Raw genomic sequence first — 14,518 nt, forward strand, 5'->3', positions numbered from 1 at the left:
GTTTTGGTTGGCGTTTAACGAGAAGACATCCGGGGGGGGGGGAATTGCGTTCAGACTGGCCCAACTTCGAGAATTTAAAGTGCAAGTGAAGTTTTGCCAGCGTTACGCGGTTTCTGTATAACCATCACTATTGACAAGGCGTCGATTTCTGTGTATGCTATGTGCTTCATGCTGAGGGGATCAGGCAATGGCCCAAAGTATTAAATGTATTCGCAAGCATCACGTGCGCACATGTCCTATAGTGCAGGTCTCAACATCGTGCGATAACTGTGGGGTCAGAGCTCGCAACAGCTTACAGACACTTGATTTGACATTGTTGCATCAAGAAATGCCGGTAGAAGCCGTTTGCCAAGATTAACAAAGTTTGTTTTCAATTCAAAATCACGGACACGAGGAAAGTGTACCTATTGCTGCTGTTCACATATTTTAACTCTTGGCCTCTTTGACCAGGTGGCTGGAGGTCCAATGTCGGGTCGCATGAAATTCTCGTATTCAGTACTAAGTATATTTTTAACAGAGTAACATAGGCTGTAGAAATCATGTTGTTGTTGGTGTTGGGTTTTTTTGAGCTCGTTTCGAAGGCTCAAGTGAGCTGTTGAGATCATTCGTCGTCCGGCGTCCGTCGTCCGTCGTGCGTGGCGCGTCGTTCTAAGTTGTAGATAAGCGACTGTGATTTCAAGTTTGTTCATGGCAGATTGTGGATAAGGCCCGGGAAGACCAAATTATGGCCAATTTTCACATTTTTATATTCTTTTTGAAAACGCATGGTCAGATTTTATACCAAAGTTGGTAAGCATTATTGCTAGGGTTTACAGTATGTATCTATTCGCCACTTTAGGGAGCCCCAAGGGAGGAATCTTTCTCTAGAAACAGAAGTGATTAGCCTAATTAGTGCTATGAGTAAGGAAATCTGTGTCCGCAGTTTCTAGTCTGTTCAAGGCAGGTCTGGAACTATGCCATGTGTGTGTGTGTGGCGGGGGAGATGGGGATAACCAAATTTTGGCATAGTTTGTTCGGTTGTTTTGAAGCCACATATAATTTTTTCCACATATTTTGCGGGTATGTTTGTCAATGTAATATACGGAGTATACGTATACAAATTGATTACACCTCTTCCCCCAGTTTCCTTCCTATAATTTCAGGTACCCGGGTAAGAAATAGTCTGCAAGAATGCGTGGAAGGTGAACTTGCGATGCTCACTTGAGCGCGAGACCCCGGCAGGTCTCTTGTGGTGTTTTTTCTATGTTGGCTAATTATGTTTTGTCAATGCAAATGTGTCATTTTTTTAAATCAGTATCTAACGAGTAAAAGACAAAGAGTGGTTTCAGTATCCAAGGTATGTCTGGGTTGAGTACATGTATAAATCTATTGTGTAAGGAGAAAGGACTGAGTGCACAAAGGCTGCGTTGATCATCTTTCCCCTGTTTAAACGGCTTTCAAAAGCCGTTTCCAAAGCCCTTTAGAAACGGCTTCCAAAATAGTTTCGGAAAGCACAAATTTGCGGCTTTCGAAAAGGCTTTCCGAAAGGGCTTTCAAAACAGCTTTTGCGTTTATCAACTCGTAAAAATTCCTTGAAAGCTGTTTGGAAAACCTGTTTCTGCCGAGAAAAAGAGTTGATAAACGCACCCTTAGTCGTGTGATCAGTGACCACGGACCTGCATGCCAACACAGCTCTCCATGTTTGACAGTGAGTTCACTGCGTGTGTTAGCATATATGCGTCGTATCATGTATATGTGAAGTACCTTACGACCAAAAAAAAAGCGATAATGCCGTGGATCAGGATATCGCCCAAGTTCTGTCACTGTGTGGAGACCTGAACAGACATCGTCCATAGGAGGAAACTTAAGTACGAGCTGCTCCGACGTTGCTGGAGGCATTATAATTTCAACTGAAATTGATTATAGTACAGTGTGCATTATTTGTTTTATTACAAAATTGAAAGAATATTCCTCATGACGTGATTCGCCATCAGATGTCATTCGGACATGTTGCCAACTAATCAAACAAACAGACAACTAAAACAAATCAAAAGAAAATAATCAAAATTGAGGACCAAAGCAAGGGTTGGTCACTGGTAGAAATTGATATCAGTCGGTAACTAACGGTGTATGTTAGTTCTGTTTGTTTTGCGAAAAAAAAAATGTCTGAATGTTTGGTCAGGTGTGTTTACTCTCAGATCCAAAGATCAAATGTTCAAATACTCAAAGAGCACTTTCATTCCAAATGAGAAAACAAGACAGTAGTTTGAGCCTCTGTTTAAATAGACATGTCCTCATAAATTGGGACGCGTTTGTTTTGCTGCATCTGGTGACTAAAAGTATTTAAATTAAGGATGGCCGTATATAGAGAGAATTATGTTATATAATTATACATAATTATACTTGTAGTCTAGATTTTCATTTTTTCAGAGGTCTTTCAGGGTAAACGTACAGTACCTTAAAATGACTGAACAAACTGTAATGTTGATGCCAATGTCAGACTTTTTACGCTATCATATTTATTGAAAGCATGCATTTGTTTGTACTATCGAAATGTTGAAATTGAAATTACTACGCATGATCAAACTAGCTACTACTGCAATCGAACTACTTTAGACGTCCTTGATGGCTAGTGTTTGTGCCAATTTGTGTTGTTGTTGTTTTATCTACCTGCCTGTATACAGAATGCAACTCTAATTCGTTATAACTATTATCGTGAAAGCAAAAGCAACGCCAAATGATTGTAAGCGTTGTCTTGGGGTGGTCTTGGTGTATAGAGGGATGCTTTGGATGTACATTAAGCATTGGGCCAAGTTATCATGTATAAGAGCGTGTGTTCATGGGTGTTATTAATATCATGTGAAGTTGTGGATGTGCGTGGGGTTTTTTAGGGGCGTTTTATGTGCTTGAGCTTGTCAATTTACGCCAATGTATCTTGCTATCTATGTTGTGTAAACAAAGATCTACAGGTCACATAAAATGATGGTGAATGTGCTATTGTGACGTAGTCAGGTCATGTCTTCTGGTAGCGGAACGCAGGGTTTGTAGAGGTACTAGTGGCGGCGAGAAAAAAAAAAAAGATAGAAAAGAAAAAGTCTTTCCAGCATAAAAATATATTTGTGCTTGTAAAAAATACTGTATGCCTCGTAGCAGCCACAAATTTGCACGTACAGAAGAAGAGCCACCAGTGTAGTTTTCAGCCACAATAATGGAATCGTGCGCATCCGCGCACTTCACGTGACCTTCTGTCGTCAGGAGGGCGTGGCAAACTCCTTTTCTTTTTAATTAGCATGCTTGATGGCATCAGGGTTTTATACGAAATCTGGTAAAGAAAAGATTCCAAGGTGATAGTTATTCTTCTTTTGTCATTACAGCCAGTGCTTCAAGTTTCTTTAGAAGCTGACGAGATTTTTTTTTATCCGCATCCACAATCAAAATAATGTAAGTTCATCGGATGTGGTAATATAATTTTATAATGTGGCAAATCGTACATGGCAAACGTCTCCATCGAATTCCGAATCGTCTCCATGAATAAATGCAATGATAATGTGAAACAATCACTGTCCTCACTTTCCTTAATTTCCATCTAACTGTGTATTTTGATACATGTATGATCTGTCCGAAGAGCTGTAACAATTCTAAATATGTCATTGGAAAAAAAAATCGTTTACTACACAGTGCAAACATGGTGCTATGTAAAGAAAACTGACACAGTATAGCGAAGTAAATGCATGATCAGAATGTAGTGCTCTGCTACTTCTCTATAGCAAAGTGAGAGATATGACTGTGTATATTCCCCGGTGTCCCATGACCTTTTTTTTCCAAGAGTTTCTGCTATATACTTTATTATCCAGGGTGTTACTTAATCAGTCATTCCATGGGAAAATCTGGATTCCGAATGGTGCCGGGAAGCGGGTCAGGTCTAGGAGGCCTCCAAAGGAGACGGATTCGCCGGGCGGAAGTGAGAACTTGACCTGTTGCATGATGGTCGTAAAGAAGAGGAATAATTCCATCTTGGCCAGCTGCTCACCCATGCAGACGCGTTTCCCTTGAAAGTAAATGAAAAAACAAAGTACATGAAGCATATTAGCGAAATGAATAATTATGAAAAGCAAACCTCAAACAAAACTTCCTTCCTGCTATCAATGTGCGATGTGGCTTTAAATCGTATAATAAACAAACAAGTACAGGCCCGTAGCCAGGATTTTTAAGGGGAGGTGCGCAGGTCATCAAAGCGGACCTTTGATTACGGTGGCCCGATTGGGGGACGATGTTAAGGGTCAGTGTAACTCCCTCTTAAACAGATAAGTTTTTCACAAAAAAATCTAGCAAAAAGTATGAAAAGTGAATATTCGGGGAATATGTGAATGACTTATTCGTTTTATCTGTCACTTCTTGATCTGCGTGTGCGTCTTCAATCTGTACTAAAGTTTATGGAGGTGGACCTCACGAGGAGAGTGTGGGAAGGGGTGTCCCGCTCTCTCTCGAGGGAGTTTTTGCATTCTGTAGAATTGAAATTGAACGATCAGGTGCACATTTTGATGAAATGGATCAGATGTCCATACTTTTTGTCCATCAGATAGATCAATTGTGATCAGGTGGAGTCTGATTTTTTTTCAAGCACCGCATATAGTGATGGGGTAAAAAAAAACCCTTTTTATCAACTAATGGGACACTATCTAGAAGACAGAGAGGGGAGAGCGCGCGCGCACTGAGAAATATCATTCATTGATTCTGTACTGATTGGCCGCAGAAGACAGCCACTGATATCAATTTTGTATCTCCATATGATTGAAACCCCTCTTCACATAAAACCCCTTTGAATTGCCATCTATACGAAGTGCATGAAGGGGAAAATGGCCATTGGGAGGGGAGGGGGGCAATTTACCGGCAGAGAAGGGGAGGAAGTTCTTCGGTTGCTTGACAACAGTCCCATCATCCTCCAAGAATCTCTCAGGATTGAACTTATCAGGATCAGTCCATACAGCTGGATCACGATGCAGCGACCTTTCATGGTGAAAACACAACATTTTACTCATTAAAAAAAATCCAGAAATATTTCTTTACCTGCCAAGCTGAGTCAATGCAACTTTCTAATGTGAACTGAATACATGTAATTGAATACAATTGTACACAAATTAAACCACGAAAAAGCTTGTACAGAATAAAGAGACATGATTTCATTCGGTAGGCCTACATAAATTCCTTCTCGTTGCAATAATCAACACTGCATATCTAAAGGGAAGAAAAAAATGACAAGGAAACAATGAGGATCACACTTTCTCAGAAAAAAAAGATCATCCCCTTTCTGCGAGTTTGGAGCATATTGTTTATTCTCAGTAGTTCAGACTGGCCCTTTCCCACCCCAACCCCTTTGCTATGAAATAGGGCCTGCGCAAATATCAGACAACCACGAAAGAGAAAATGGTTGGTGGGATGTATCTTTGATCTTCACGCACACTGCTGATATTTCGAAAAATTCACCACGCGCAAGCTGCGGCTGGCTCTTCGCTAGTATCTCTTATATTACTAGGTCGGGATATTTAGGGCTCTTAAAGCTACAGTAAAGACTGCAATGATATTCCCGATGTGAAAATAAATCCAATTCAATTCAATTGAATTACAACAACAATGATGATTAGCAACAATAAACATGATTCTATAATTATTTACTAGTATTATTGTCATCATTTCAATTGTATTGTATAATTGCGTCTATTGTCACCATTTATAATTATCATCAACATTATTGCTACTTGTACAATCATTATGATGATTACAGATAAGGAAGAGTTCATATTTCTCTTTATCTCACTTAAAGCAGAGAGCCTAATTACCAAAGATTGAGCAGTACTTTTGTTCCCTCGGGTATGTTCTGACCGCCCGCCGAGGTGTCTTTGACCGTCATTCGGGGCACGACGGGCGTCACGGAGGCAAGCCGCTGGATCTCGAGCAGCGTCGCTTCGGTGTAAGGAAGCTGCCCACGGTGTGATATGGATACCTGCTGGTCTCCAACGATCTATGTGGGAAAAACGAAAAGAAATACAAACTGATGCTAATGACGTAGGTCATAGGCATGTATGCTATACAGCTGTATGGCCTATATACAAGTCCTATACTTGTATATCTGTATTTCATACGAAAATTTGAGCTTGATTGAAAGTCTATTCGATGCAGAGGTAAACCATTACTAACAATCTTCAAATCTTTCGACACAAATAATCATCTTAAATATTACTGATCGGTCACAGGCCCTGTAATGGCAGAATTTGATACAACGTGAAAAGGTGACCCAGTAGGCTTACAAGTGGCAATTCAGTTGGGAGACGAAAATGATCTCGCATCTAATTCGGAGTTTAATATGCTACCTTAAATTTCAGTTATGTCAATCAAGAGAAGAACATTATGGTGCCACGCCCACGGAGATTCCACGATCGAACAGTCATATATGGTAGTCGCATAGCTTCTCTTCACTCACTCCCGCCCCCTTCTCTTAAACAATTTTGGTGCTACGCCCATGAAAAATCCTCGGTAGGACAGTCACGTCGTAGTCACACAGTTAAACTCCACACATTCCCGTCCCCCTTCTGTTGAACAATTAATATTGCCACGTCCACGAATATTCCTCGGTCGCATTGTCCTGTTGTATAGTTACATAGCTCCACCTCACCCATTCCCCTCCCCTTTTGTCAAGCAATTATAGTACCACACGCCCGCGAACATTCCTCGGTCCACTTTACTCATTCCCGGACCCCTCACAACCCCCAACCCCCCCCCCCCCCCCCACTCGATTCTACCTTCTTTATCTCGTCATGCACTTTCTGCTGGACGTCGGTATGGACGGCAAGATACTTGATGGCCCAGGAGAGAGTGAGGGAGATGGTGTCCGTGCCCGCCAAGAACAGGTCCAGCAGGTCGTAGTGGAGCGCCTCGATGGTAAACGTGTCAGGGTCAGACTTCCGGTGCACTAGGTAGGCATCGAGGAAATCATGGATTTCCGGTTCACCTGAATAGTTGAATATTGATAATGATATTTGATGAATAGTATTGATCATGCTCATATGCACAAAGAAAGTGGGTAGGATATTATGAATGAATAGTGATGATAATGACGATAATGTTGACAACACCATTCTTCAGGATCTAGTGTATATCCTCCATCTATTATTTCTGAGATAGGCCTATATCAATATCTGACCTTGTTTAGCTTAAAATCTTCATTACATATTACTAGCAGAGGATACAGGTGTATTCTGTAAACGTTGTAAAGGTTCCGATACCAAAACTTGATTTCATCATGTTAAAGAAAAATTATATGAAGTATAGCAAAAGGATGACAACAAATAATCTAATTCTCAATGTTAATGAAACTAATCATATTACTGTATTTGGAACTCGAACTATACAGTGTGAATCAAAACAGGAAATCCAACCTTGAAGGGCTACTATTTCATAATCGTCAGCTATGGAGAGCGCAATATTGGTTGTGAGGAAAGGGGAACTCTACCTCTTTCTATTGATACCTAATTAAGTTGACAAATGTCATATTGTGTGACTGAGCACATGAACTTAAGACAGCAATGGCAAATTGCACTTTTTCCTAATTTGAGGGTTATCATTGTGAAGGAACAATGCATGTCTCACTACATGGATGAGATATATTAATGAAAGTAGTCAAATTAACAGGCCAGCTTGCATGACTGCAGGTTTGTGTTTAGGGTTTCTTCTAACCAAATTATCGGACATGTGGCCATGCATGTTAAAGGTTATGGACCATAAAATGTTAGAAAAAAAAAAACCTATACACACAAACAAGCCTGTATTCATACCGGCTGGCCTGTTTATTTGGCCACTTCGAGTGACAGATCTCATCCATTCAATGAGACATGCATTGTTTCTCATGTCACATTAGATCACAGCTTCATCCCGACATCTCGACAAACCCATTTCATGAATTTGAATGATTATGCAGTAGCCGCTGCATACTACGGAGATTAGAACCAGCACTTGCGATGTAGGGCAATTTGTCAATCACTTACAATGCACATTACACTTCGTAATCGGGCGGCGGCGGTCGCGGCGGTGATCAGTTGGGATCAATGAAAGATATCTGTTAGTAGTCCATGTGTAGTAGGGCCCTGTACTGACAATGCAGGAAGGTGTGCTCACCGGATGCACGTCATGAGACCGTCACCTACGAGTCGTACAGCCCAAGAGTCATACATCCCATGACTTATACAGCTCACGAGTCATACAGCCCATTAGTTCGACACTAAGCTAACAAGGCCCACGAGACCGTCACATTAAGCCCGGCGTTGTATCTGTCGAACTCATGGGCTTTATTTGCCTAGTGTCGAACTCATGGGCTGTATGACTCGTGAGCTGTATGACTCATGGACCTGTCTTCAATGTCGAACTCGTAGGCTGTATGACTCGTGGCTGTCGGTCTAGTGGGATGACCCCGTCTCACCATCTTCCTGCACTGACCTATAGGCCTACATTAAGTACGAGGAAGAAATTATAATGCTGACATCATTTAATCCAGCAGGACGCTTGGATGTGGACACTCGAATCACAAATAATTGTACTCACCAGTGGCAGCGTCCAACCTCGCCTGGTGACTCTGGATCTGTTCGTTGAAGAACTTCTCCACTGCCTCCCGTGACGAGAGCAAATCCCGCCATTTCTTGGAGTATTGCAGGATCGGCCAGGCGGATGGCACAAGCGTCAACAAGGCTCCCTCGCTGCTAACCATGAGGTGACGGACGTTTTCCATGAGCTCGCTGGCTGAGTCCGACCCATGTTCTTCTCGTCTCTTCATGACAAGGGAGCAAATGACGTTGGAAGAAGTCACCCCAAGAGCTGTTCGAGGATCTATCACTGAACCTTCGGTGCTCTGTGGAAGAAATGGTTGAGGTCCCCACATGTAGCATCAATTCAAGTAACAACAGAATCATGTTGGCTCACAAGTCCTTTTTAAAGACACTATGGACCTGATGTACAAAAACGCTCTCCTTAACAATCTGAAGCAATTGGCGTCCTTAAGACCTGAAAATTAAAGACAATGATGATTGATAAATACTGTTCTGTGACCGAACAATCTTTGAAAAACAAAATATATCGGAATACACTGCAGCACTGACAACTATAACGGAAACGCATAGTAGCGTTAATTTATGGTCACTTTAAGCATAATTTAATCTTTTATGCCTATATTAGTGATTCTTCTTTTCTCCTCACCCTTCACTTGCACTTCTCGTCCTTCCTTTGTGTATAAATATTTTAGAACAGTTTATCCTTTCTTTCGTTTTATCACGAAAAAGAAGAGCTCTCATCCTATCAGACATCATTACGCAAAGTGGAACATATCTTAGAAGAGATGCCAAAATCGAACGTATTTTGCATCTACATGATCTATTCAATTTGTTTGCATATCTTGCTTTTTCGTTTTAAAAAATACCACAATCTCTATTGCAGGGCTCGACACTAACTTTATTTTTCGGTGGCCCGATGGGGCTACCAAAATCATCAATTTCAAATTTTTGGTGGCCCGAGAGAAAAATTTGGTGGCCCGAAAAAAAAATTAATAAAAGTCCATTTTTTTTTTTAATAAGTCGAACACTCACTGCATGCATTTATGCATTTCCGGCGCAAAAAGTTACGAATTTATTGACGCACTTTTCAAAAAATTTTGGTGGCCCGAGGTGGGCCACCAAATTTGCCCTTTTCTGAAATTTGGTGGTCCGACTTTCATTTTTGGTGGCCCCGGGCCACCGGGCCACCGTTAGTGTCGAGCCCTGTCTATTGTTATATTTTCATTGTACATCGCATAAGGCTACATACTTGCAATTATTAATGCATTACAAATGCTGGAGTTATTATAACTATTGCTTGGAAAAAAGTTGTGGAAAACTGACATTGACGATGTAACGACTAGAATATTTACAAGAATAACATAAGCGATGATGAATATATACACAACAAATATACCCCCTCCCTATTCCAATTAAAGGGTAATGAACTACAACCTTGAAGTATTTGACGAGATGGTTGACTTCTTCCTGGATGAGTGGTTCAAGGGACACCTTTCCAAATCCCATACCTCTCAGGGTGGTGTGAGCGAACTTACGGTGCTGTTTCCACGTCTCGTCAGCTCGGCTGTCAAAAATACCTGGAAAATACCCACGAAAAATAGAAGAATACCCAACAAAGAAGGCCCACGAGTTCGACACTAGGCCAAGTTCGACACCTATAGGCCTTGTACCCAGTGTAAGACCCGTGGGCCTTTATGCCTAGTGTCGGATCTATGGGTTTTATATGCCTGTTATCAAGCCCATGGGCTGTGTGACTCGCGGGCTCTATGACTCGTGAGCGTCGAACTCTTGACGTGGTATCCGCTGTAGGCAGGTATAGGTATAACTAATACTACTGTCCTGATACATCACTGACTGTTACTAGTTGCCTGATACTTATCATAACATCAGATAGTGTAGTTGCATACTGTTGCTACTGTACCATAACTATCCCTGCACACCTATCATATTAGTGATGTAATGATACCACAGTACAGTTGGGGAGACGGGGGGGGGGGGGGAGGGGTGACGCCCCCACTTTCTTGTTAACTCTATGCAATCATTAAGTGGACCCCTTCATTTTGCAAAAACGTAGCACCTGCCCTCCACATACACAAACACCGAAATATGCATGAACGAACATGCATACACACACGGGTATGCAATAAATACTAACATGATTTATTCAAAATCAAATCTGCTTTTACCCGATTCATGTATAATTTAATTCTAAATTGTTAAAGAAAAAGAAATCCCCATGTTCTGTTACAACTTTTCCCACCCATTCCCCAATATTCTATTCTTGTTTGCTTTACTGGCAAAGTTTTACCATTTCCAGTTTAAGTTAACAGAGGGTCTGATCGTCTAAGCTTCTCTCACATGGAAAAAAAAAATACAGTCACGTAAAATGTTCTGTTCGTTTGCTTATCAATGGTGACGATCGAGTAGTAGCTATTGGATTTCTATACTCACCACAATCATTACCAATCATACCACTCCATTCACACAACCAACATCGCGGAGTCGCCTACCGAGTCGCTTCGAGTTCATCTTCATGAAAATGACGGTCTCCCCTCGGTCAATGAAATCGTTTCCCGCTATCATTGTGACCTCTTTGATCGCCTCCCATCCATTGACCACGACAGCGGGTCTGTTTCCAAGATAGATCGTGTAAACGGGCCCGTACTCTTTCCCAAGCTCATTCAGCATGTTGAGAAAGGCGTCGTTTTCTGGAAACGACAACAGGTTCCCGAAGAAAGGCAGAGGTCGAGGACCTTTCGGTAGTCGACCTCTTGCCCTTGGCTTTAAGATGGTCCAAATGACCACTAGAGTGAGGCTGAACAGACATAACGTTGTCCAGTTTGACTCGAGAAAGCTCAGGGTCTCCATGTTGCGTGTACAACGAGAGACTCAATATCTTTGCTTGGTTTATCTATTGGGCTTCAGCTCGTCCGAAATGACGCTCCGGCGAGTCGCGGTGGACAACGAAGTAGGACCTAACAAATGTTGACCTTTCATGCATGAAAAACTATAGAAATGTCTGATCAGAGAAGTGACCTTCCTCGTCTGACCAAGGAGCTGGACACTACACGGCCCAGTGAATTTGTACAAATAATGCGTTAATAGCTATACAATATCAATCTCTGCCTCGGCAGGAGAGACTCCCGAGATTTGTTGAGTTGGTGAAGGGATTTATGTTTGAAAGCAGGCACAGCAATCTTTTCATTCACCGTCGTCGACAAATGTTGACACGTTTCCGAAGAACATGTTTTTCTTTGTTCAGTTAGATAAATTATACTTTATTATAATTAAACAAAAGGTACTACTGTATACAATAATTAAGCCCACAAAGGAGAGGCCCAAGGGCCATAGTGATTTGGACTGCTATTGTCCAACCCAGCAACAATAGGGAACCGCTCCAGGGAAAGCTTGACGTTTTTTATTTTCTTGTATTTTGCTTGTTTTGTTCGTTTATCTGTTATCACTTCCTTTGCCTTGCAAATGCCGAATAGATAATGGTAATAATAATAATAATGATGATGATGATAATAATAATAATAATAATAATAATAATAATAATAATAATGATAATAATATACATTTGTCAAAATATCTTGTTACACAATGTGAAAGAAGTTCCTGCTAAAAGAAGTTCCTGCTATAAAGTGTAATACATGTACAATATTCTCTATGGTACAAATTACTCATCAAGTCTTTCTGATAATCGACGATGATAATGATGATGTGTTCATGGTAACATAAAAAATAATAATGATGATGTTGCTGTAATGCTACTTCATTAATGCTGATAATAACGATGCTCATAATGACGAACGTGAATCATATTGTGCCATTTTCTGTACGGAACCCTCAAAGGCGCCATATGACAGTGATAATGATGACAACAATAATGACATGGCCTATAATATTGATATAGTAATAATCATCAAAGCCTTCATCATCGTACTGATAAGTTGTAACACTTATAGTCTTCAGCAACACAATATGAACCTATTAAACTGTACAGAATTGTATGCATTGCATGTGTGCTTATTACTATGCATGGACTTATAATGACTTGTGCTTGTTCGAGATATTTGTATGTCCTAAACTTTCATTTGACAGCAATATAAAAAGTCTGTGCAGGGGCCCTTGTATGGCACGCCAGAAAGGAATCAAATGCATTGTGTATTACACTATTCGTTTTTTTCTAATAAAAACAAAATGTACAATCATATCGCTTTTAAGAAAACCATTCCCCTTTCACATTCGTCTTCTTGTAGCATCTAGTTGCAACATCTAGTTGCAAACAATTCACAATTTGTAAAACATTCACTCATTCTTTTCGAAATTTTTCTTCTTTTTGCAAATCATTCACCTTTTTTTTTTTTTTTTTAACTGTGTGGATTTTTTTTTTCATAATCATTCTTCATTTAACAAGTCATTTGTCTTTGCAGAGAGCATTCGTATGTTTCAGCATGGTTTGAGAGACATTGGGGTATTCGTCTTTGCACATAACCGGCGCCATGATTCGTCTCTCCACGCCATTCTTCTTGCAACTTTCTTTCGCTCTTTGCGAGAATTGTTTCTCCTGCGAAAAACGTTTCTCTTTTGACTGTCACTTCTCTTTTGAAACATATTCGTTTCTCTTTCATTTTAGGGCATGCGCACGCGCGCGTGAGCGAGAAATCTGCTGGCGTCAATCACTGTGCTGTCAATCAGTGAGCTCGACTCTTATAAAAAGAGGTTTAAGAGACTGAGTAACAGCAGTCTTTGTTATTCCCTTTGATCCCATGTTTAATACCTCCATGCAGATATATTTGAAGTATATACGGCTGTACCTAAACTGGGGCTGCCCAACAGATAGGAAGCCAAGTGATCCGTGTGTCATTGCATCATGACTACCGTAGTCACACTCTGAGGAAGATAGGTCTTTATGAATTCAAGGTAAATACGTCCCAGGAAATATGACTGGTACGTGCAGGTACAGACACGGAGATGTGGGAATAAAAATTGCGCAGAACTGATGAAAAACCATCAAAATTATTCGACTTTACATGATTTTACACTAATTAACATTATAAATGAATAGAGAACTATACTTGAAGATTATACCATATCAATTCGATTTGTCAGAAGTGATTGGAAAGATGATAAAATCGGCTTTTCAGTGAGGGTAAAACACTTTAAAATACTTCCACGACTACAGCTCAGATTTATATACACCTTGGCACACATTTCTGGACTGGATTTACTTTTGTTTCATATGCTTTATCATTAAGATAAATTTTATTTCATTTCATAAATAAACAAGCAAAATATAGCCGACATTATGTTAGTGTTAAAAAAAAAAGAATCTTCAGATTGATCATAAAGACAGCAGCATTGAAGGCAAAAATGCACCTGTGGAACTTCTTTGTACATCAATAGAAAACTGATAGCTGTTTAAATAATCATAGCCAGTAGGAACTCCTCTCTTATACATCTTTGGTCTGATTCACTGATCACTATCTTTCAGTGCAGTGCGTGCGATTCTCTACTCTTTGTATGGCGGTTTTTGTTCTTATTAGTGGTTATTGTCAACTCCCAGAAAAAAAAAGATGTCTATAGACATTGTTATAAACTAGTCATATAGCTACGTCACAAATCGTAATCCACCTCTCTCATACTTACTACAGAGTACATAGAATATGATCAAAGTAACGCATAAATAGTAGTGCATGACACCTCCGTATAGATGAACAATTCTTTTATTATACAAGATTGCATGCACACATTACAGCTTTGGTCTGAGATGGGCATAATTACATAATTATGAAAACTGCTTCCTATTACACGAAAATATTACTTTGCCGACGTCACAACCTGGCCTAAAAAGTGGGATTCCTTGTATCACCAACTCTTTCTGATGTGCATTATAATACAGCACAATGTTGATAAAGACTAAAACACATTCAATACAATTC

At 40.3% G+C, this 14,518-nt stretch overlaps 1 protein-coding gene across 1 annotated transcript; it reads right to left on the bottom strand.

Moving 5' to 3' along the window:
* Positions 1 to 3,845: 3,845 nt before the first annotated feature.
* LOC139710540 (cytochrome P450 2U1-like) lies at positions 3,846 to 11,441 on the bottom strand. The gene is made up of 7 exons (XM_071622474.1): positions 11,084 to 11,441; positions 10,008 to 10,150; positions 8,572 to 8,875; positions 6,777 to 6,985; positions 5,817 to 5,998; positions 4,868 to 4,986; positions 3,846 to 4,027 (listed from the first exon to the last, which is right to left on the bottom strand). The coding sequence occupies exons 1-7, from the start codon at positions 11,439 to 11,441 to the stop codon at positions 3,846 to 3,848; spliced, it is 1,497 nt and encodes a 498-aa protein (XP_071478575.1).
* Positions 11,442 to 14,518: the final 3,077 nt, after the last annotated feature.

Source organism: Diadema antillarum, unplaced genomic scaffold, assembly GCF_040938485.1.
Source record: "Diadema antillarum isolate AM-2024a unplaced genomic scaffold, OU_Dant_1.0 seq00001539_RagTag, whole genome shotgun sequence".
In the NCBI taxonomy this organism is placed as follows: domain Eukaryota; kingdom Metazoa; phylum Echinodermata; class Echinoidea; order Diadematoida; family Diadematidae; genus Diadema; species Diadema antillarum.